The sequence below is a fragment of the Rhamphochromis sp. 'chilingali' genome (genome assembly GCF_963969265.1).
Source record: "Rhamphochromis sp. 'chilingali' genome assembly, chromosome: 22".
NCBI lineage: Eukaryota > Metazoa > Chordata > Actinopteri > Cichliformes > Cichlidae > Rhamphochromis > Rhamphochromis sp. 'chilingali'.
Genome location: NC_137950.1, coordinates 230,822 through 253,488, shown reverse-complemented (window position 1 = coordinate 253,488; position 22,667 = coordinate 230,822). Strand labels below are relative to the sequence as shown.

General features: G+C 45.5%; 1 protein-coding gene across 1 annotated transcript; it reads left to right on the top strand.

Moving 5' to 3' along the window:
- Positions 1-5,768: 5,768 nt before the first annotated feature.
- On the top strand, positions 5,769-22,346 carry ipmkb (inositol polyphosphate multikinase b). Its single transcript, XM_080872431.1, has 6 exons — positions 5,769-6,984; positions 10,978-11,063; positions 12,782-12,878; positions 13,426-13,598; positions 18,557-18,638; positions 19,129-22,346. The coding sequence occupies exons 1-6, from the start codon at positions 6,753-6,755 to the stop codon at positions 19,881-19,883; spliced, it is 1,425 nt and encodes a 474-aa protein (XP_080728557.1). The 5' UTR covers positions 5,769-6,752; the 3' UTR covers positions 19,884-22,346.
- Positions 22,347-22,667: the final 321 nt, after the last annotated feature.

The window sequence follows — 22,667 nt, the reverse complement described above, 5'->3', positions numbered from 1 at the left end:
CTCCCACGCCACCGGGGAACGCCAGTGGGGGTATCGGCAGCGTCGGCCAGGACCGGATCAGAACCACCAGATTCAATCCTTTGCATCCGGCGCTCGATCCGGTCCTGGAGTTCATCCCGCTGGCTGCGAGACACTGTGGCCTGCTCCCGCTGCACCCACCAGCTCCATCCCTGGTCTGCTGTGCCCTCCTGCTTGGTTTCGGCACCACTGTAATCATCAGACGACAGACCTGTCCACATTTTTATGCTTTTCAGCATCATCTTTTATTCTCTCACGGTTGCTGTACACAATACCCAGCTGCAGCTTGCAGCCACACACATCAACAACAAACATGACATCGGTCCGAGCACAGACTTTAAGCCGGCGAGGCGTGATTGTGGATCCCGCTTAGGTGCATCCACCTCCCCTGCAGCGGCTCCACAGACCACGCCCCGCCACAATGGGAATCACACTCTTTAGCCTCCCCGGAAAAGTCTATGTCTGGGTGCTGGAAATGAGAGTCCGTCTGTTAGTCAAACCTCAGATACAGGAGGAGCAGTCCAGGTTTTCATCCAGGTCACGGAACACTGGAGCAGCTCTTTATCCTTTTGACGATACTTCAGGGTGCGTGGGAGTTTGCCCAACCAGCCTACACGTGTTTTGTCGAGGTGGAGAGGACATTTGATTGTTCAGTTTGGAGTATTCTGTGGGAAGTGCTTTGGGAGAAAGGGGTGTCTGGACTGTTGCTACCATCCGTTGGATCCTTATACAACCATTGCAAGAGCTTGGTCCACATAGCCGGTAAGAAGTCAAACTTGTTCCTTGTGGGTGTTCTTCAACATGGACAGGATTTCTAGGAATAGCCAAGTGGCAGAAGGCTTCCACTTGGGTGGTCTCAGACTCTCGTCTCTGAGATGTGGCTCTGTTGATATCATCAGGTGGTGGCCTACAGCTTACACTGGAGCAGTTCGCAGTCAAGTGTGAAGGGGTGTATTGAGAATCCAAGCACCTCCAAGTCTGAGGCCATGGCCCACTCTGGGTCAGGGACGAGTTGCTTCCCCAAGTGGAAGAGTATCTCGGAGTCTTGTTGACAAGTGAGGGGAGCAGGAGATTAAGAGGTAGATTGGTGCTGCAGCTGCAGTGGTGCAGACGCTGTACCGGTCGGCCGTGGTGAAGAGAGAGCTGAGCGTAAAAGCGAAGCTCCCGATTTACCGGTCGATCTACGTCCCTACCCTCACCTATCGTAACAAGCTATGAGGAGTGACCAAAAGAACAACACAGTGGATACAAGTGGCGTAAATGAGCTTTGTCTGAAGGGTGGATGGCCTCTTCCTTAGAGACTCTCCGCAGGTTAGTGCACGCTACACTGGTCAGGTTGCAGTACTGTGATAAAGTTTGCAGTAACACTCTATGGCTGTATCCCAATTCAGGGTCTGCAGCCTTAAAGGCCGCATTTCAAGGCCGATTACGTCACAGCGGCGCGCCGAAGGCTGTCCCAATTCAAAGGCTGCTTGAAATGCGGCCCTGAAATGCGTCCTTCATTTCCCTGAATTTTAAGGCTGTGGCAGTGTAGACTTCGTGGTCCCATATATCCCACAATTCATAGCGCGGCAGTCGGTGTGGAGAATTCTGCCGCAGACGGCAGAAGCGGAGCGGCCGAAGAGTAAACTGTGAAAAGTAAGTACTGAATATGATGTCACTTATTTATGTGCAAATGTTTAATAACGAAGAACATTAAACATTACTGTTGGCCACATGTCGGCAAAGTTATGTGACATTAGTGACGTTTGTACTAACTTGGTTTTAAAGCCTTTAAATATACGCCGTTCAATAGCTGAGCTTAATCCTACAGAGAATGATCAAAGCTCATGTAGAAACAAACAAATGAACAAAAGATTTTCTCCTTCATTTCTGTCACACAAAGCTGTATGACACGTTTCCAGCTGTTAGTATCATGGTTGCTAGGCAACCTGGGCAGCGCAACGGAGGCTAGACCGTCCCATTTCACAAGCCTCGCACTTCCGGCCTTAGCGGTCTTTGAGTACGCGGCCCTTGAGGATCGTTGAGGCTGCGTACTTTAAGGCTGCAGACCCTGAATTGGGACACAGCCTATGTTTAACTGGTGCAGAGAAGCTGTAGTGTTCACAGTCACTTCTAGGTTACATCAAGAGTAGCAGACATTAAATCAGTCAATTACACCTTTATCCTAGCTTTGTACAGTCTGGAGGGGAAAAATCTTCCATAAACATCAGGTAACATTGGCTTTTTTCTTGTTTCTTTTTGGCATTAAAACCATTTTCAGTGGAATTGCATGTGGATCAGGAATGTCAGTGGAAAAGAAACTTTCCTGCCACTGATATTGCCCCCCTAAACAGTTTGAGTATCTACTGCCTCAGCCACCCCCACACCAATTTCAACTATACTGATATAGCACTAGTTCACAGCAGCCATGTCAAGGTGTTTTATGTATCAACCCAGGAATATTAGAGAGAAATCCCATCAATCAGATGATCTATTGTGAGCAGCAGATGGCAAATCTGGGCTGAAAAAGCTCCATTTGCAGTAGATAAAACAGGAGTGTAACCATGCTCAGGGAGGGGCAGCGAGCTGCTGTGATTGGCTGGGTGATAAGGAGAAAGAGAAGACGGAAAAAAGGAGCTTAGTGAGACCAACAACAACAAATATGAACACACCCAAACTAACACCGATGCCGGGAACTCCTCAGAGTGATTAGAAAAGAATTTCTCCCAAATTCATTTTACAGCAGGACAAATGTCCAAACTCAGAGTCTCTGTCACGAACAAGCCGCCGTGCTTTAAGCTTGACAAACATGCGTCCTCTGTAGTTAAATCTAGTTTTGACCAACTACGTCTAATCTCTAAAGCCAAACCAAGTAGGTTTGGGTCTATTACCCCAATTCTCTCTGACCTACGCTGGCTCCCATTAAATATCACATTGATTTTAAAATCTTATTGCTTACTTTTAAAATCATAAATAATACCGTGCCTAGCTATCTTACTGATCTTCTCAGCCTGTATATTCCTAGTAGCGCACTGAGATCATCAGACCAGTTGCTCTTGGTGCAACCTACCGTAGGTCACGGCTGAAGACCAGAGGTGACCGTGCTTTCCCCTCAGTTGCACCTAACCTCTGGAACAACCTCCTACAAGCTGTTTGCACATCTGACTCAATCCAGACTTTGGTTTAGCCTTCCCGGCTATCTAGAGTACGCTTCTTGTAAGTGTACTCTTATGCAAGCCCTTTTCTTCTGTTTTGTTGAACAATGTTTTGTACTGATTTTACTTTATAAGTTTTATTTTGATATCTGCTTATGCTTGGTTAATCAATGCTCTCCACTGGACCTCTGGTTTTAAATGTGCTATACAAATAAACTTGTATTGTATTGTAAACCTACAGAGTGGTCATACCAGCATTTTATTTGACTTATTTAACTTTGTTTCTCCATAGAGTTAATTATTAAATTAATTGATTGACCATTTTATAAGACACTGTATTTACTCTCCTCCTGTAGTTTGTGTATGAGTTAAATCTGGGTGCTGCAGAGATCTGACTCCTATCTACATGTTAGAAACAAACGAGTAACTGCATGATGGAGGATCACATTCTTTCGTTTATCAAATCCATTTAATGTGATCCAGCCGCTGCTGTTGAAGAATAAGCCACAGGAAGTGTCAGCAAACACGTCCACCTTCTCATGGATTACCGACTACCTAACAGACAATATGAGAATGTGAGAATCAAATCAAATCAAATCAAATCACTTTTATTGTCACATCACATGTGCAGGTACATTGGTACAGCACATGTGAGTGAAATTCTTGTGTGCGAGCTTCACAAGCAACAGAGTTGTGCAAATACAAGAACGTAAACAAGCAAAATACAAGAATGGCTACATCTGAAACTAATAAATATATGTAATATATAATAGTATATGCAAAAAAAAAAAAAAATTCTGGATGTGTATACTAAATATTTTTCTACGTGTGTGTGTGTGTGTGTGTGTATACACATATTTTACAATTTAAATAGAGTAAACAATAAATAAAATATATAAAAATATACAGAGTTGAGACATGTGCAGAATGTCTCAACAGGGCAGAGCTCTGTCCTGCCTGTGCAGGACAGGAGCTCCACAGTGATGTGTGTCTCCACCTACAAGAATGGTGACTGACTTCAGAATGAAGAGGACAAATCGTGTCTATCCTGAGGCAGGATGCTGATGTGGCACAATGACAACAGGCTAAAAGGAAGACCAGCACAGAGGCTCTGCTGGGGGAACAGCATCATAGCTGGTGACACCTACAGACAGACTGAAGTGATGGCTATGTGTTCATGTGACTGGCTGCACACTGGAAACATTTGAAGCTGTGGTGGAGAGGAGGTCATTATGCAAGCTTTCGACCACCCTCTGCACCACTTACAGCAGGCAGCAGAGGACCTTCTCTGACAGACTGATGGAGCTCCACTGTGACAAGGACAAATACATTAAATCTTTTATACCTTAAGCAACTCATCTGTTCTCTCCTCCACACAGTTGTCATTTATAAGTTTGCTTTACAAACGTGGACATTACAGCTTGCAGGTGAATCTTCCCCTTTTAGTACAACTAGCCAAGTAGCAAAGATCCACTTACTGCTAAAGACAGAGAGTGAAAGTGAACATAAAACCCATTGTTGCAGCCAGAGGCAGCGTAAAGGTGATCCCTTAAACTGATGTGTAGTTTTAGTGTCCTTATTTTCCACTGGGTTATCAATTCTGTCACTAGTTAGCTAACATAAGCTAATATAAGTCAACCAACCTGGTGAGGTAACATGTTGTACTTACAGGAGATAAACTTTAAACACTTATTTCTTAAATCCAGCTTCACAGACAGAGTTACATCTATGTCAGTGTTTCAGAGCAGGGCTACATGATGTAAACAAGCCTTTATATGTTTGGTGTTTCATGACTGCACTGTCACAGCTCTGATGACTCTCCACTCCACGTGCATTCTGACTTTCATTCTTCTTCTCTCCAGAGCGTACCTCCACCTCTCTGGACGCTCTTCCACCTCTCCCTACGGATCATAATGTCACCTGCAAACATCATAGTCCACAGAGACGCCTGCCTGACCTAATCTGACAGTCTGTGCAAAGAGGAAGGAGCTCAGAGCAGATCCCAGGTGTGATCCCACCACCACCGTGAACACCTCACCACTGTCTCTCTGGCACCACCCTCACATATATCTCTGCCACTCCTGGCCTCCTCATGCACATCCTTACAGACACAGTGAAGCTCTTTCTGACCTCCTCTATAATAAACACCATATCTGTAGTGCTCTTTCTCAGCATGAAGCCACACTGCTGCTCACTGATCATCACATGTTCAAACTACTTGTTATATGTTTGCTGTGCCCAAATAAAGTGTATCTCATGTCATTACTGACTTATTTAAGCTAAAGGCATATTATTTTATACAGTTCGTTTTCTCTGTCCCATTATGTTCACTTCAGATTTGTTCAGGTTTTATGTGAGTCTATTTTTTTATTGTGATTTTGATCTTTTGTACTGTCTTCTTCAAACCACGTTCTAACTATTTTGGGGTTATACAAATACAGTTTATTTTTAGACTCGCAGTAATATCTGATTGTAACCGAAACACTGACACGCTTTTTATATGTAGTCACGTAAGAGTAAAATGTATTTCATGGAAAATGCAAATGAAGGCACGTGCTGTCGTTCGTGGATGAAAATTGATGGTTTTGCGACAGTACTGGCAAGTGTCGCAAACGTGTGGGAGGCTTTGAGCTGCTCGTTACGTAGAGGCTGCCGCCTACACTGACCTGGATATCTGTGGCCGAGGAAGGCTCTGCCGACCTCGTTTCATATCAGTGCTTTAGGACTGCGGTACAGCGCGCGGACCTGTTTGCAGCTGCAGGGCCCTCGTGCTGAAGGCTTTGAACAGCAGCGGTGTGTCCGCGAGGACGGACTGTTAGCAGCCTAATGGGCTGGATCGATAACAAGGCCGGGCTGAGGACAGTTATCGTGTCATGTCTGTGTGTCTCTGATCACGCCGCGTGTCCGACTCGCTGCTGCGTGGAACAGGGTCTCTGTGTCGTGCACCTCCGTTTACTCCGACATCAGTATTTACTTCTCTGAAGCAAGGAAGTGGAGCTGGCGGAACTCGGAGAACGTGAGACCGGAAGTTGTGTGACTTGACCGCCATAATAAAAGCCCTAAGAAGTTTTGTTTACGCTTATAAATGGCTTCTGGGGTTAAACAGAGGAGTACAACTGGAACAAAACTACAGCCAACTTGTCATTTGTAAAATAACGTTTAGTCCTTTGCCAGTGCCGTGTATCCCGAATGATCTATCCACGTTGGTCGGCTTTATTTTGGAGTGTGCGAGCGGAAGTCGCCCTTGGCTCTGCGTGCGCTAACACTGGTAGGAAGTGGGATGTGGCCAGGATGTATTTATGCTGCTGTCCGAGATGTGAGAGTCAGTAAATCAGCTCTGCCTTTAGAGCCCGTGTTCCCCGGCGCTCACAGCGGGGGTACGCTCACTGACGCTGCCCGTCAGCGTGGTTCGTGTCAGGGGTCGAAGCAGCGGCCGCAGCCGCTGTGCTGTCCCCGCCTGGACGGCACCGTGCCCGGGAACAGTTTGTTGAATTTGCGCGTGGCTGTAGCCTGAGCTTTACGTAATGACAGCATGTGAATGACACGTTTGGCTTGTGACTTTCTTGCCCAGCACTGCACATCCACGGTTTTAAACACATGTCAAGAACTCAGCCTCAGATGATGATGGAGTCCTCTGTCGCGCTCGGCAGGCTGGAGCTGGCCCACAGCTCCTCCGCGGGTGGGGTGACCTCTCGGCTCCCCGGAGGCGCACCCCCTAAAGAAAAGCCCGGCCAGCCACCCTCAGGGCTCCAGAGCCAGGCTCACCTGAACGGCTGCGTCCCGCTGTCACATCAGGTGGCGGGTCACAAGTATGGAGTGGATAAAGTGGGTAAGTCAGCTGCGGACACGACTCTGATCACCCTGCACTTACAGGTCCTGCCACAGAACCACCTCTGTGCTCGCCTTCGTGTGACTTCATGTTAGCTGGTTATTCAAACGGAGATCTGACTTAATCCTGACAGGTGTTAACGCACCTTTACATGCAGACACTCACTCCTTTGTTTGTCCTCATAGAATCCGCGCTCACCAAAGAAGAGACATCAACTGTTTAGCAGACGTGTGTCTAATGTCCATGTGTGCAAACAGCGAACTTACACACTGGACCTTTTTTCAGTGTTTCCATGATAGGAACACATGTGTCAGTTTCTCTTTGCAGTTCTCTCTGTGCTTTGCAAACGTCGCGCTCTACAGTATCATTTGGAGAGTTCGTTGAAATGCCAAAATTCAGAAAGTTGTCCATCGTCCCGTTTGCTGCAGTGTAGGGGTGAGCGTTATACACTCAAAATTATAGCACAACATTTCAGGAAAACATATTTTCTGTATGTGTGATTAGGGATGGGTATCGATAAGATTTTCACGATTCCGATTCCATTTTCGATTCTGTTTAACGATTCGATTCTTTATCGATTCTTTTTAAAAAAGGAGGACACTAAGGTCGATTAGCTCAGAACTTTGTTTTATATCTTCTCTTTGAACAAGATAGAAATTTAGGAGTAACATGGCCTTACAAACCCAACAGTGAGATCTTAATGATCCAGCCTGCGGCTCTTCAATGGGGCGTCACAGGGTCCCCAGGAAAAAAAAATGTAAATGTAAAATAATAAAATAAATATTCTTCTGTAGCAATAACAAAGTATAACATAAATTATTCTGTAGCAATTACACAAGAATATCCAGAAATGTCCCTGCCTACAATTAAACACATTCACTTACCGAAAATCGGGGGCATCTGCTGTGGCAAATGGGTGCAAGCCTTTGACCACAAACTGAGTCACTGCTCGGTGACATTCGTCTATCCTGGCCTGAAAGGAGACGCTGCCGGCAGACTGCAGCGAGAGCTGCCAGCATCTGAGCCAGACTCTGTCTCTCATCATGGTCACTAAATGCACAGTAATGGTTTTGTAATAAGGCAGATCGCGCTAACATAATATGCACTGTTAGCTGATTATTTACCTGCCGCATTAACGGGAGAGGACGTGCAAACGTTACCGCTGCTGCTGGGTTGAGATTCACGAGTCCAGAATTAAAAACACGACATTCATTTAAGGTCATCACGTGTTTTGTGAGCAAACGCTTTTGCATATTCGTAGTGTTTCCTCCCTTAAATGAAACATCCACTTTGCAAGTATTGCAAGTTGCCCTGTTGTCATCCGTTCTCGTAAAGTCTAACCAAACTTTTGAGCGTTTGAGCCGCTTACGCGCCGTGTTTCCTGCCAGGTAAATGACGCTCCGCAACGTGATGACGTCATTCGGGGCGACTGGAATCGATAAGGGAATCGTTTGCAAAAATGGCAAACACTTCCAAGGAATTGAAACAGTGGGAACCGGTTCTCAACAAGAACCGGTTTTCGATACCCATCCCTATGTGTGATACAATGACTGGAGAACACTTTGATGATGGTTGCAGGCAGAAGCATTTATAAGTGTCAGTATCCTCCTTTCCCAGTGACTTACTGTCACCAATGACATATTTCCTAATTTGAAGTATGAATCAAGTTCCCAGCAGGGTCATAGTGCAACAGTAGTGACACAGCGTGAGTCAGCTGTAGACACAAGTGTAGCCTGAGCAGTTTTGTTGTTTTTAGGTGTGGTGCAACTACTGCTGAACACTTCAGCTTGAGCTCGACTCTGAGATACCTGGACTTGTCTTAGTGTTGCCAACACATGGGATTACTTTACCAGTGTTATCAGGGTATGAAAGATGTGTACCTGTAATACTGGAGACACTTTTATATGACACAGTTACAGTCAGACAGAAATGGATGGATTTTGATTAGTTGCCAGCTTCACACGAATCAATATGACTGTTGATAGTATTATTACAAATATATCCAACAGAGTAATTGTAAAGGTGTCCCACAGCCTGTTTCACAGCAATGGTTGTGCAGCGGTCTTTGATCACGTAGGCCACAGGCATCGTACAGCCGCGCTCTGTCCACCTGACGTAGTCGCGTCTTCACAGCTCCATCACTTTGAGATTTTGCTTTAAGAAAGACGTTTTTCATGCAGCTGCACGTCTCTTGTCAGTTCAGCTTCTCTCTGTGTTCCTCATTCATCACTCCATATCTGCTGCTGTGTGGTTTCACAATCACCAAATATTTGAGATTGGCTTCTTGCAGCCTGAAACATTGTGCTTGAGAACCTCCTGCTCTGGATGAGTACTGAGAGTACTTTATTTATTTATTTCCTGTAAATCAGACGTTTATCTGTTTATTGGATTATTATTTAGGTACAAGGGGCAAAATCCCATCACTAGATATCAGTACATTGCAGATTGGCAGTGAGTGTATGCTGTCAGTCTGCTGTTTACCTCAGCTGTCAATATGTGTCCACGTCTGTCTGCCCTGAAGGAGGCTGTAAAACTCTGGAGTCAGTGAAAGTGTCCAGCGACAGCGATACTGAGCACTGCTGTTTTTGCAGCTGTTAGCTGACAGTGGCTCTAACATCACTGGAACTCTCATACGATACGAGTGTATTCAAGCTGTTTGTCAGAGGAAGAGTGTGATTCTCAGGACTCAAGCCTGACATAATGTTAGCTCCGAATCAGATGTTGTTGTTTGGCTGCTCACGTTCAGGTGTGTCGGCTCACATGGATGATTTACTGCCAGTCAGTAACTTGTTAATATGGGGAATAAATGAAGATGTTTACGCAGTGATTATGCTGATCAGGCTGGCTGACTCGGATATTTGTTTTAAACAAATAAACAAACAAACAGTGTGTGTGTGTGTGTGTGTGTGTGTGTGTGTGTGTGTGTGTGTGTGTGTGTGTGTGTGTGTGTGTGTGTGTGTGTGTGTGTGTGTGTGTGTGTGTGTGTGAACCTCTTTAATCTGAATATTGTTGTGCACTATCAGTGAGGCAGCAGAGTAACATCGGCGTGTTCGGAGGTCGAGCAGGTCAGCTGCTGATCAGGTCGGTGGTTCGATCCCTGGCCCCGCCAGTCTGCATGTCAAGTATCTTTGGGCAAGTTACCAACCTCAAGAACAGAATGAATATTAACAAAGAGCACTTAAGCTCCAGCTAACGGGCGTAGAAAAGGACTGCTGCGGCTTTTGACAGTTGTAGAACAAGTTGAGCTTGTATAATCTCCTCCCACTGTGTCTTCAGGCCTCTGCTGCTTCTGTGCTGTTGAAGGTGTTTTTGCAAACGATTCCTCTGCCACTGTCCAGGTTTCAGGTCTGAGCTGCTGTGAACACGAACAACACGAAACAGTCTCCATAAGATTCTTCGTCATGACCGGAAATATGTTTGGTTTAAGTGAGGTTTGCATAGACTGTACCACGTGACACACACCCACTGGCTCTGAATTCCCTGAATGCCCTGCCCTATTCTCACAAGCCGACTTAATTGTAGTGAGCCGGAGGGTTAAAAGGACACGTTTGACTGGATGTTTGCATTCTGAATACGTTTTCTTGGCCTGTGTGAAATAGCAGGTCTGTGCACATTTTCTTGATGGTGGTTATTTTCCTCTGTGCAGGAAACAGCCCGTCATTGTCCAAACACAACACATTCCCACCAATAAAATACCAGCAAACTGTAAGAGACTGTGTTTGTGACGTGTCAGAGAGCTCGTATTTGTCATGTGTGTAAATGTGGTGAATCATTAAGTGTTGTACTTTATTTTTCCTCTCTGTGCGTTTCTGTCAAACCTTTGATTTAAGAACTTTATCATAAAGCTCAGTGCTGAATGAATTGTTTATGGTTAAACTGTTAAGGTGTCTTTAAACCGTCGTCTTACTGTGCAGCACCTGGAGCCATCGGCCTTTCACACAGATTATTTTTGTAAGTTTCCACTTTCAGTGCCGTCTTTTGTGTTTCTTGCAGGTATTTTGCAGCATCCAGATGGAACAGTCCTCAAACAGCTTCAGCCTCCACCCAGAGGTCCACGAGAGATGCAGTTTTACAGCATGGTACACACACACACACACACACACACACACACTGTACCGGGTCACATGGTCTCTTTGAAAATGGCCCAAAAAATAAAAACAACATTTATGTCTCAAAATATTATTTTTAAACTTTGTGTGCTATGCTTTCAAAATAAAACTGGGATATTTTAAGGAGATTAGCAGTAAACATGTTTCTGGTGATAAAGTTAACAGACTTATAAATGCTGCTGAGTAAGTACATGAAGGGCATTAACAGCCTTGTTTTGCACCTCTGCTGTCACAGAGGACGCAGGTTTACAGCGTGAGTCACAGACGAGCACCAGAGTAGCCTGGGCAGTTTTTTGTTTGCTTGGTTTTTTCCCTCCTATATTTCAAGTGTAACTTAGGCTACGTTCACTCTGCAAGTCTTGATGCTCAATTCCGATTTTTTGATCAAATCCGATGTTTTTGTCTGCTCGTTCACACTACAAATAAAATGCGACAGCAAACGCGCTCTAGTGTGAACGCTCAAAGCGGCCGCATGCGCAAAAGAAGACGTCACACACAGCGCGCTCTGTTTAGACCCAGAGCAACAGTATTGTTTGACTGACGGCCTTAATATAAAGACTTCGGACTTCACGTTTCCCAGTTTTTGCTTTAAGTTATTTTGTTATTTACATAATAATGTAGATAATTTAATAATGATCCTTGTTGCTGTTTCAGAGGAGCGGTGCTTCAAAGGATAGCTGCAGATTTCTGTCAGAATCTGCAGATTATACAGAACAAATAAAATGTTCACGTTGTTCCCAACAGTTTCACTGGAGGGCCAGGAAGGTTCGCGATGTCTTCTCCGGCGCTGATAGTTGGCGTCCGTCTTGCGTCAGTGACGTAAAAGACGGATTTAATGCGACGTGACCATCAAGCAGCAGTCGCTTTCTAAAACATCAGATATGTGTCTGATTCAGGACCACATACGAAAGTGACCCAGATCGGATTTGAAAATATCGGATTTGTGCCGTTCACACTGTCACCATGATGGATATGAGTCGCAGAGGGTCAAAGAAGTTGGATTTGATGCGCTTTCACCTGCAGTGTGAACGTAGCCTTTATGACTTCACACTTGAACTCAACCTTGTGACCTTCAGAAGCTGCACGATGCTGTCTCACAATAAAGCTGAAATATGTTCTACCCAGGCTGTTGGATCTCGGGTGGAGCTGTTTAACCAGCTGCTTAAAGTTCCCCCGGGGTCACCGGGTCAGATGTAGCTCGTGGTCAGTTGAGCCGGTGTTGGATGGATGAAGAATTATCAGTACAGGCAGCCACAGTGAGCTGCTTCACTGTTTTCTTTAGAGCTGTGTCAGGACGGAGTCTGAGGCTAACGTGTGGCTGTCGTTTGACGGGATCCCAGCAGCAGGCCCACACTGACCAGCATCGCTCCCAGTTTCCAAAACTTTACTGAGCTCAGGAGGCAGTGTCATCAAACACATGCTTGCTCTCTGTTTTTTAAACAGTCCCAGTATCAACAGATGTAGCCACCCTTCGCTTCCAGTACACTGACCTCTTTGCACTTACTATAAAGAGCCTGAATATTATTTTCGTCGTGGGAGGCACTAATACCAAAGAAGATTGTTCAGTTCTTTGCTGCACCATCTTCCTTTTCTTCATGCCGTCCTGAGAGATGATTTTAGTTACTGTAAAAGCTTTGGCAGGTACTTATTCACATAGAGATAAACCATCGTATGGCATTCTGTCCTAGGTTTATGCAGAGGACTGCTGCGATCCCTGTCTTCTCGAGCTCCAGACTTATCTGCCCAGATACTACGGCACCTGGTCCTCTCCTGACAGGCCCAACGGTAAGGCCGTACTGTGGCATCACACAGACAACAGCTAGCATTAGCCGCTACGGACAAAAGACAAAAAAAGCTAATAGTGAGTTTAACTGTCTCCTCTCTGCACACACTGTTTACCTGCGTGTAAGCAAAGATGTCTCAGATCAGCAAACAGAAACCTGAGAGCTTCGGACCCAGTGTACGCTGGGACCTCCAGCTCCAAATACCAGTACAGACACTGACATTTTACTGTAACAGGAAACGGTCAGTCTCTCAGTAAGGATCTGTAGCTGTCCGCAGAGTCAAAGAGAAAACCACTGTATGTTAGAGCCTCGATGAGAGCTGTGAAAGCTTCAGCACGTGATTCGTGTTCATCCTGGTGCATCCAGATGTGATTGTTGGTGTAGGTGTTGCACTGCGGGTGTGTCTTCATATCATTGTATTCTTACATAAGGTAGATTTTTTAAAATAAAACTCACGCTGATATGCCAACAAGCTCCGTGAACGTTCAGCATTTCACCAACAATCAGACAAAACGAGACAAACTAACAGCTTCTGTTGTGACTGACAGACCTGTACCTGAAGCTGGAGGATGTGACTCGTCACTTCATCAAACCCTGTATCATGGATGTGAAGCTGGGCCAGCGGAGCTATGATCCGTACGCCTCACAGGAGAAACGGGAACAGCAGATCAGAAAATACCCGCTGATGGAGGAGATCGGGTTCCTGGTGCTTGGCTTGAGGGTGAGTTTGAGTCATGGTGCTGTGACAGTAAAAGCACGCACAGGCCTGCAGATCAGTCGGTGTGAAAAGTCCAAATGCAGAGTCTTTGTGTGACGAGCCAAATATCCCCCCGAGTGTTTCTGTAGGAGTTAAGAAGGTGAGTAGAAGGTGCAGTCGAATATCACTGGTAACTGTGTGAGCACCTCTCTGAAAGCAGTTTGTGGAGGAGAAACATCAGCAGTGATCTTAGAGAAGCAGCTGTTGCTGCCCATCACTCTGGAAACACCGAGAGAGAACGTTTGGTAATGAGAGGAAACAGCTGCCAGTCGGAGTGGAGGCCCCGGCAAGTTCACCCCAACATCAGTGCACTGCTCCAAAAACCCAAGAGCAACATGGCTGCCATCAGACCTCAGTCAGCATGTTAAATGCTGACATTCATGACAGTGCAGTTGGAAAACGACCAACGCCGCTGTCAGCACGCCGGTGGAGGGAGGACGATGGGCTTGTTCTGCAGGCTGTGGGTCTAATGTGTTGACTGATCTTATGACTCGCACATGTTTCAGTGTCTTTCGTGTCAGAGAAGCTGAAGGTGCTTAGTATGTAAAATGCAACTGTGCATTGACTCGGCTGTAAAAGTTGCATCTTTTTACCAGCACGTTTAGACACCTTTGCTAGTTACATCTGCTAAGACGGCTGCTTGCATGCAAACAAAGAACGTGCATGTAGAAAGGCTGGTGTTGGTTCCAACACAGACTCGCATCTTTATTTTCACAGTATTAGTAAAGCTGATGTCTGCAGGAGGAAATATCTTTGCTGCACAGGGTCACAAATCACTACAATCAGGAAAACGAGTAACGTTTGTCCTGAGAAATGCCGTGGAGTGGACCTGGAAATGGGTTAATCTTTAACCCTGTAATAAATCAGCTGAACAGTGCGTGGCGCTTCCATGTGCATGCACACACAGTCACACCCACTGTCCACACCAAACCAACAGATAAGAGGAACGACAGAGACAGCTTATCTGTTTGAAAGAGAGTCACATAGCGAAACCTTTATCAGGTCGATCAGTTTCCATTACAACTTGTCATCGTCATCATCCGCAGTAGGAGTGCTGGTTAGGGCTAGAGTGTGATAGTGATACAGCCAGCGTTGGGCTTCATGCTCACTCTGATACTGTCCTTTGTTTGTCTTTGAACAGATGTTTAAAAGCATTCATCTGAATGTGCCACACCGCTGAGCTCTGACTCCAGGACTGCATTCAGTGTTTCCACACCTCCAGCTTCTTTGCTGTGGTGTGAATGTGTTGATGATCTTTGCAAACTTGTTTTCACTTCTCCTCTTATTGGTGTGATGTGTCTGGGTCAAAGGCCAGAGAGCCATGAAGTGCAAAGGCCGCCAAACAAGTTTCTAGTGAAGAGCCCACTTGTTCTGTGTCTGGGGCTAATCTGAGGTGAGCATAAAGTACAGAGGCTCATGTAGACTGAACTAATGGTGACACGAAGGTTGGATTTTGGGGCTTTTCCCCAAACTTTCTATTTAGCACCCTTTAACCCTGTAACACCAGCTCTGTCACATTAGATACATTTTCTCCCCTTTGCTTCTGTCTGTTTAAGATCAAATGTAGCAAAAATGAGACGCACACACATACAGAGATGTAAAAAAATGAAATCCCTGTGCGTGATCCTCTGCCAGAGGCCTGGGAGCTTTAGGGTCCTGTGCAGTATCTTTGCTGTTTCTAGGACTGCGTCCTTCATGGTGGAGATCTCAGATGTCGTTCCTCGGATCTGTTGAAGGTCTGGTCCTCATCACCCAATGCAGATCTCGGTAACCAGGGCGACATTTGAGCCGCTATGGCTTCAGTTATGTCTCGCTCACAGTGGATACAGACGGCCGGTCGGTTTACAGGGTGAGAGAGGTTGCGGTATGAAAGAGGGGAAGGATACGTGTGATTCAGTGCTGAGACGTCATGAATGTGTTTTGCAGAAATGAGTAATAAGTTTCTAGATGATGTGAAGAGTGTTTAGCATCGACCGATGGGCTGACGGAGCAGCAGCTTTATAGCTCCACACCCTTTGTAAACGGCTCATAAAATGTGATGTCTGCATGTGGACTTTAGCTGAGTGCTCAGTGTTTATCATGTGGTGTCTGCAGAGAAGGCTTCTGTACAGAACAATGGGACACTGCACAGCAAACATGTCCCAGGGAGCCAAAGAAACCTGTTTGTGTTGGTCTAAAGTATGAGGCTACGCATGTTTTACTGAGGTCAGTTAAACAAACATGTTTGCAGTGTCCATGTGAGTGTATGAGTATCACATGCACTGCCATTTATATAGTTCTTTTCTAATATTACTGAACACTGCAAGAGCAGTTTCCATCATACAGCCCAGTTTGATCTTAGGTGGGCCGGACCAGTGAGAAGCTCCACACATAATAGATATTTTTTAATATAAGAAAAAGAATATGTCTCGGTTTATTTTGGTAAGTAAATGAAAGAAATCTGTCAGCACCACTCTTTAGGCTTAAACTGTAAGTAATAAAAGTGTAAACTTTAGATAACATTATTTATGCCCGAACTGGAGATTCATTCTGGAATTACAGAAATCTAATTCCTAATGGCTCTGGTGTAATATGAATGGGGAAGGTCTGGAGTAGGGATACAGATGTTGCTTGAACCCATGTTGGCCCCGCCCACTAATATTCAGGTTGAAATGGGGAACACGGCTAACGAGGAAAGGCAATAAATAATTCACCACAGCTCATTCTCCCAAACGTTAAACTTCGGTTAGAGCAATAACAACAGCGTGTTCACAGGACTGAACGTTGGACTTCATCACCAAACGTCATGTCTGTGTGTAGGTTGTTGTACTGCCCTCTGCTGGTGACAAACACCTTAGTGCAGCTTTAAACCAAACACTGATTATTCAGTAAAAATAAAGTTCTATTGTAAAAGCAAAAAGGTTTAAAAATGCTAATCTGGGAAACATTTTACAATAACATCACACTAGTTACACCGTGTACAGTAGGGCTGCAACGATACACAAAATTCACGGTTTGATATTTTTTCGATACAAAAAAATGTTCGTGCCTTTTTAATTTGTCATTTATTAAAATTATAAATATATATTTTAACTCAAAAGTACAGTTTTTAAATTTAATGTTGCTGAAACAAAGTAATAAAAAAATAAATCTATCTGATCGAGGAATCCCTCATCTTTGGAAAAGAGAGTTTATTACAGAGAAATGTCTCTTTCAAAATAAAAGCTATACTATCCGCTTCTTCTGGGCTATATTCTCAGCAGCATATTAAACATATCAGGTCCCCATAAGGAGAATCCTGTGCTAATGGCTGTCTAAATGACTCGGGTAAAGTTTGTAGCATGCGTGCTTGTTGTCTGCTTCCACTTGTCTTTGCACTAGGATGCTGTCGGAGTAAATGTGCAGTCATATTCGTTGTGTTCCCACTAGTGCTGTCAGCGTTAATCTGAAATGACGTTAACGCCACAACACGGCAAATCTCCGTTAACGAGCTACCGCGGATCGCCCCGTGCGTGGGCCTGGACGGCCAACACGCTAACGAGCTAACTGCGCTAACACACTAGCTCCCACCCATGTAATTGAGCATTGCGTGGCACATCCAACATACTGTTTTAATTTAGTCCATGACTCGCTTACCTTCAGGGTCATACATCACATGAAAACCAAAATAATTCCAAACGTCAGATCTGAATGAGGGTGGGGGAGGTTCAGTTTGCCATGTTGCAACGAGCTTAGCTTCTGTCTGCTAGCTTGTCCTGCGCTCAGTGAATCTGCGTTCGACTACTCCGCCTAGGCTGCACTGTCGAGCGCAGATCCACTGAGCGCTCCACACAGACAGCATCGTCAGAAGGAAAGTTGATAAAATAAATTAAAACTTTTGTATTGTTCGATACATATGCGTACCGAACCGAAAGCACTGTATCGAACGGTTCAATATCCATACGAGTATCGTTGCACCCCTTGTGTACAGTTATCACTGCTGGTAATCGTCACAGTCATAATCATATGAGTGTTTATGAAAGCCATACTATGGAGGAGTAATGCTGTATAAATGATAAATTAAGCTTTTTCTAATACCTTAGTAATGCTAAAGTTAGAGTGCTCTCTATAGACTGATTCTAAATGCTGTAAACATTCATCAGCATTACAGTGGCGCTGTATGCTACTGACAGGAGCGGTGTGGGTCTGCATCATCACGATCTGCTACCATCAGAGGTTAGCGCACTGATCTGAGGGCGTTCCTGTCTACTTCAGTTGTTTACGTAGAGAGGATGCTGCTGTTTGCTGATCACTCTCTTCCTGATGACGGAAACAGAAGACAGCATGTCTTATTATGCTAAAATAAATCTCTGACAGCTGATTCAGTTAGCTTGGCTCTAAATGCATTTTGAGGGTTGTTTTTAATTTGTGGAATCTTTGTCATGGCTGTCTTGATTTTTAGATTGTAGTGAATCCCCTTATAGTTCATGATCATGGGATTGCAGACGTAAAAGGCTCCCAGCATGCATTGCATGGGTTTGTGGACAGAAATGTCAGTCTGAAAGAGCTGCTCAGTGTTTGAGTCGCGGCTCTGAAGCTGTGTCGGTATGTAACTCTGCATTCAGCACATTAACAGAAGCGTCTGAGCTCGAACCACTGCTGCAGAGTTACACGCACGCACACACATTTGTGTAGTTCTGGGCCACTAGGTGGAGGCAGCCTTCAGGTCCCGTTCTCTCATTGGCCCACTGTCTTCAATCAGTTTGAAATCCATCACAAAGTCCTGACCGATCAGGCCTCGTCACAGCTCACAGATGTTGTTGTGCCGTCTCAGCAGGAAATCCAGGAACATTCTGGTTTGCTGCCAGCTGCTGAATAAGTGACTCTGAGAACAGTGACACTGTGTTTCAAACCAAAACTAATGCAGACGTTTGTTTTAATGTGAGATTTTCTTGTATTCTCAGGTGTACAAGGTGTGCACGGACACTTTCGACTCCTATGATCAGCATTATGGAAGAGGATTGGTTAAGGACACTCTTAAAGATGGTATGTATGTGTGTGAGACTGTATGTTTGATGAAATTTAAACAGGGCCTTTACTCCTCCACGCAGCATGTCCTGAAGCCCATATCATGCTGTAGTTTGTTGAACATGACATTGAATGCTCCTCCACATTCACCCGATCTCAGTGCTGGGATGTGGACGCTGTGTGAGTCTGTGCCAGTCAAAGGCAGGTCTGAAGGAACAAAGGGGCTCCAGCCTGATATTGTTAAACCTCGTTTGTGTCTCTCTCATTTCTTCCTGGAACCTTGTTAAGATTCAAACATGCAAAATAGGATTTTGTACCATTTTTCAGCTGATGTGAAACTTCTGATCGGGCCTGTGTTAGCATGGTGTACATATCAGTGTGCAGCGTGATTACAGTAATGTGTTACAGTGGCACACATAGTGGAGACACAGGCTGCGCTTGAGTTATTGTGTGTTATTGTTATTATTATTGGTGTTATTGTTTTTGAACGTCTTCTCCTGTCCACCAGGCTTGTCTAAATTCTTCCATAATGGAGTTAGCCTGAGGAAGGACGCCGTGGCGGCGAGCATCCGCAGAGTGCAGCGGATCCTTCGCTGGTTCGAGTCCCAGCACCAGCTGACTTTCTATGCCAGCTCCCTTCTGTTTGTCTACGAGGGCCTGCCCTCCTCTGTCTCTTCATCCTCCCTGTCGTCCCTCCTCAGCAGTCCATCCATCAGCCCCACTGTGATGTTAAAAACACCCACGTCTTTGTCATCAGGTGAAGGCGGCACAGAGCGGAAAGTCCGACAGGGAAAGCTGGGGCAAGGAGAGGAAGTGGCCGAGTACAACAACAACAACATCCAGGTGGCAGAGCACTGGGACTACAGCCTGGACGCTGTTTATTCCAATCGCAGGAAAGGTGAGGACGGTCACAGGGGAGACGGTGGTGCTGTGAGCGCCGTGTCTGGAGACGGCGTCTCAGCACCGGGTGAGGAGGACAACTCTGCATGGAAACAGTCGCGTGAGCTGCAACGACCACCTAATGGGAACGGAAACAAATCCCAACTGCAAGAGAAGGATGTGGACAGAGAGGACGGCAGGAGGAGCGGGGAGGAGGCGGAGGACCGAGGAGGCGACGAAACGGAGAGCGGCGCAGGAGACGTGGAGGTCAGGATGATCGACTTTGCTCATGTTTTCCCGAGTGAGAGCCAGGATCACGGCTACATCTACGGCCTGAAGCGCCTGCTGACGGTGCTGGAGCAGATCCTGTGTGATGCAGCGTAGAGCTCGCTCAAACAAACCCCGCCTCCTGCTGAAACGACGAAGCATCATCTCACCTGACTGTGTGTGTGCAGTGGAGGCGACTGGGCAGCTGTGTTCAGCACGACATGCACTAACCAACCCATGAAGGCATTAGGACCTCACACGCCGCGTCTGCAGCTCACTGATGCTCACACAGGGTCACCTGACCTCAGCGATCAGTGGTTTGAGTATCTGATGCCACGGCCAGTGAAACTGTGACGGCACGTAGTGTAAAAGGATGGGAAGGTGTCGACCGTACCTCTGATAACGCTGGCTCTGCGGTGTCTCGCTTTCAAGAGCGAGCTGCAGACCACAGATCCACCCACCACCTCAGTCCTGATGTTTCCGGGCAGCTGTGCAGACGGAGGGATTTTGTTGTTCCTGGATTCACAGGGTCAGGATTGTGGTGACTTCTATGCAGTCTGTCTGTAAACTACCTAAAGCTCCACTGCTCATGCTGACACTTCCTGATCATCTTATCATTCACAGGGCTTAACTGGATTCATTTATGTTTACAGTGTGGCGTCAGATTCCTAAACCAGGGCTGGAAAGCAGACGTGAGTCAGGGATGAGGCGGGCCTGCTCCACCGTTGTTGTTCATACCACTGTCTAAACATGTCTAACTCAGGTATTTACTGTAAGAAACAGCTTAATGTTAGTGCCACCGTGCTCCTCATCCCGTCTCAGCCATGGCTTGTTTGATCTTGGACACGATCGAGCTCATCGATGTTGACCTGTCGTCTTTCACCGTGGCTGCTTCTGTCCTCGTAAACGTCGAGCTGCCATATCATCCTTCCAGACGCCCGTCTGCTTTTCTCTACATTTGGATTTGTCGTGATGACTCCAGTGCCATTGTTCTGTTGTTAGCTTAGGTCAGTGATTTTAAGTTGATCGTGTGAGGAATTCATTTCTAACTGGGTAACAATTGGAAAATCAGCCATTATAACTGTGAAGGGATCGTGTGTGTGTGTGTGTGTGTGTGTGTGTGTGTGTGTGTGTGTGTGTGTGTGTGTGTGTGTGTGTGTGTGTGTGTGTGTGTGTGTGTGTGGCTGGCTGGCTGGCTGGCTGGCTGGCTGGCTGGCTGGCTGGCTGGCTGGCTGGTAGAAGGGACGTGCTGCACTGATTAATACACGATGTGCTTGTGGTATAAGCTGAGATGATTCCCTAAGGATAGTTTTAAGATTGTAGGAAAAAGCTCTGTGCGTGATCCCAACTCGTTCTTACATGACTCTCAGCTGAGGGCAGCTTTGTGTTTGTTAGTGCTTTGGTAGGATGGAGCCTGCTGCAGACGACTGTATCACACCAAGTTCAGGCCCCAAAGCTGCTCCGGGTTTTCTTGCAGTCCTTGGTCTTGGTAACGAGGCTAATATTAAAAAAGAAAGCTGGAAATAGTGTTTTAGAAATGGTGATGCAGCTCCGGGAACAGGAAGTCCCCGCTGGATGTGGGCGAGAACGAGTAGTAACAGTCGAAGACTGCTTTTCTTAAAAATGTGACCTTTTGTCACGATCTCAAAGTTTATTTAAATTGTCAACGAGTATTTTTTTATCTCTTGTAAATTCAGTGCTGAAATATCTGCTTCCTGTCTTTTATTTTGGAATCTCAGCCCCTCCTGTCTTTGACCTGGAATGGCAATAATCCCCCTGCTGATATAAGGCAGCGTTCTGGAAAAGCGTTCGGCGGTGCTCGTGATTGATGCTGTTGCGTTGTGTGAACGCTGTGACGCTGAGACCGTCTCGCCTCGGCACCATAACTCCAGCTGAATCACATGACATAAGGAAAATCTCAAAATCCTGATGTTTTGTAAATGAAACTGATGAAATGTGTTTGAACTGTAATGTGAACCAAAAGCAAAGGTTGACACTTTTCTCTGACTTTGCTTCTTTTTTATAATTTCCATTGATTTTAGGTTAATCTCTTAAAGGATGTTTACGGGAATTTTTTTTTTAAGCGCTGCCTTATTTTCTGGTAACACATCTGGATCATGATCATTGTGGCAGCTTGTGACTCTGGGCCTGCTGTGTCGTGGCTAACTAACAGAAGGGCATTGCTTAATCGTTAACAGAGTCAGGGCGTGTCCCTGGGCCCGGCGTCTCGGTGCAGGCAGGCAGCTTTACCAACATCACGTCCGCTTTGTTCCCAACATGAACCTGATGACACCAGCGTGTTGGTCTGCTAACACTGGTCACAGGTTTGTGACATTTCTCATCTTATTCCTGCTTCACTTTACAGCCAATCAGATGAAGCATATCATATTGTCTCTGTCGTTGTTGTTGTTTTCTTCCTTCACTCATTTGTGCATCGATCTCTTACAGTACTTTAGGTGCAAACTGAAAAAGTCCGAATCACTGACTAAATTGTAACAACAATCTGCCTAATTACCCAAATTTATTCATTTGCATCTCAACTGTAATATAAAGTCAAAGTGAATAAAAACTTTAATCTGCTTTGAGTGCTTGTCTGCTTTTTAAAACAAGACTGCATTGTTCATCTTAAAGAGCTTTACATATGACCTTTGCTCTAACAGGAAGGTAAGATTCAAAATGTTGAAAATAAAGTTGACATATCGAATCAAACTCTCTGTTTAGTGAGTTAGAAGAAGGAAATGTGGATGCAGAGTGCTGTTCTGAATCTCTTCAGGAAAAAGAGCTTCGGTTCAAAGGTTTAATCTGCTCCTGAGCCTCATTTGTTCAGGTATGTTTACATCAGGCTCCAACCATCCTTCAGCCTGGTTTTACTTTTCAGGAACTGGAAGTCACAATGAGGCA

Excerpts from the sequence above, each read along its gene's own strand:
- ipmkb (XM_080872431.1), top strand. The coding sequence starts at position 6,753 with ATGTCAAGAACTCAGCCTCAGATGATGATGGAGTCCTCTGTCGCGCTC. Across the intron at positions 13,599-18,556 it reads TCCTGGTGCTTGGCTTGAGG|GTGTACAAGGTGTGCACGGA; the intron begins GTGAGTTTGAGT and ends TTGTATTCTCAG. Across the intron at positions 18,639-19,128 it reads TAAGGACACTCTTAAAGATG|GCTTGTCTAAATTCTTCCAT; the intron begins GTATGTATGTGT and ends CCTGTCCACCAG.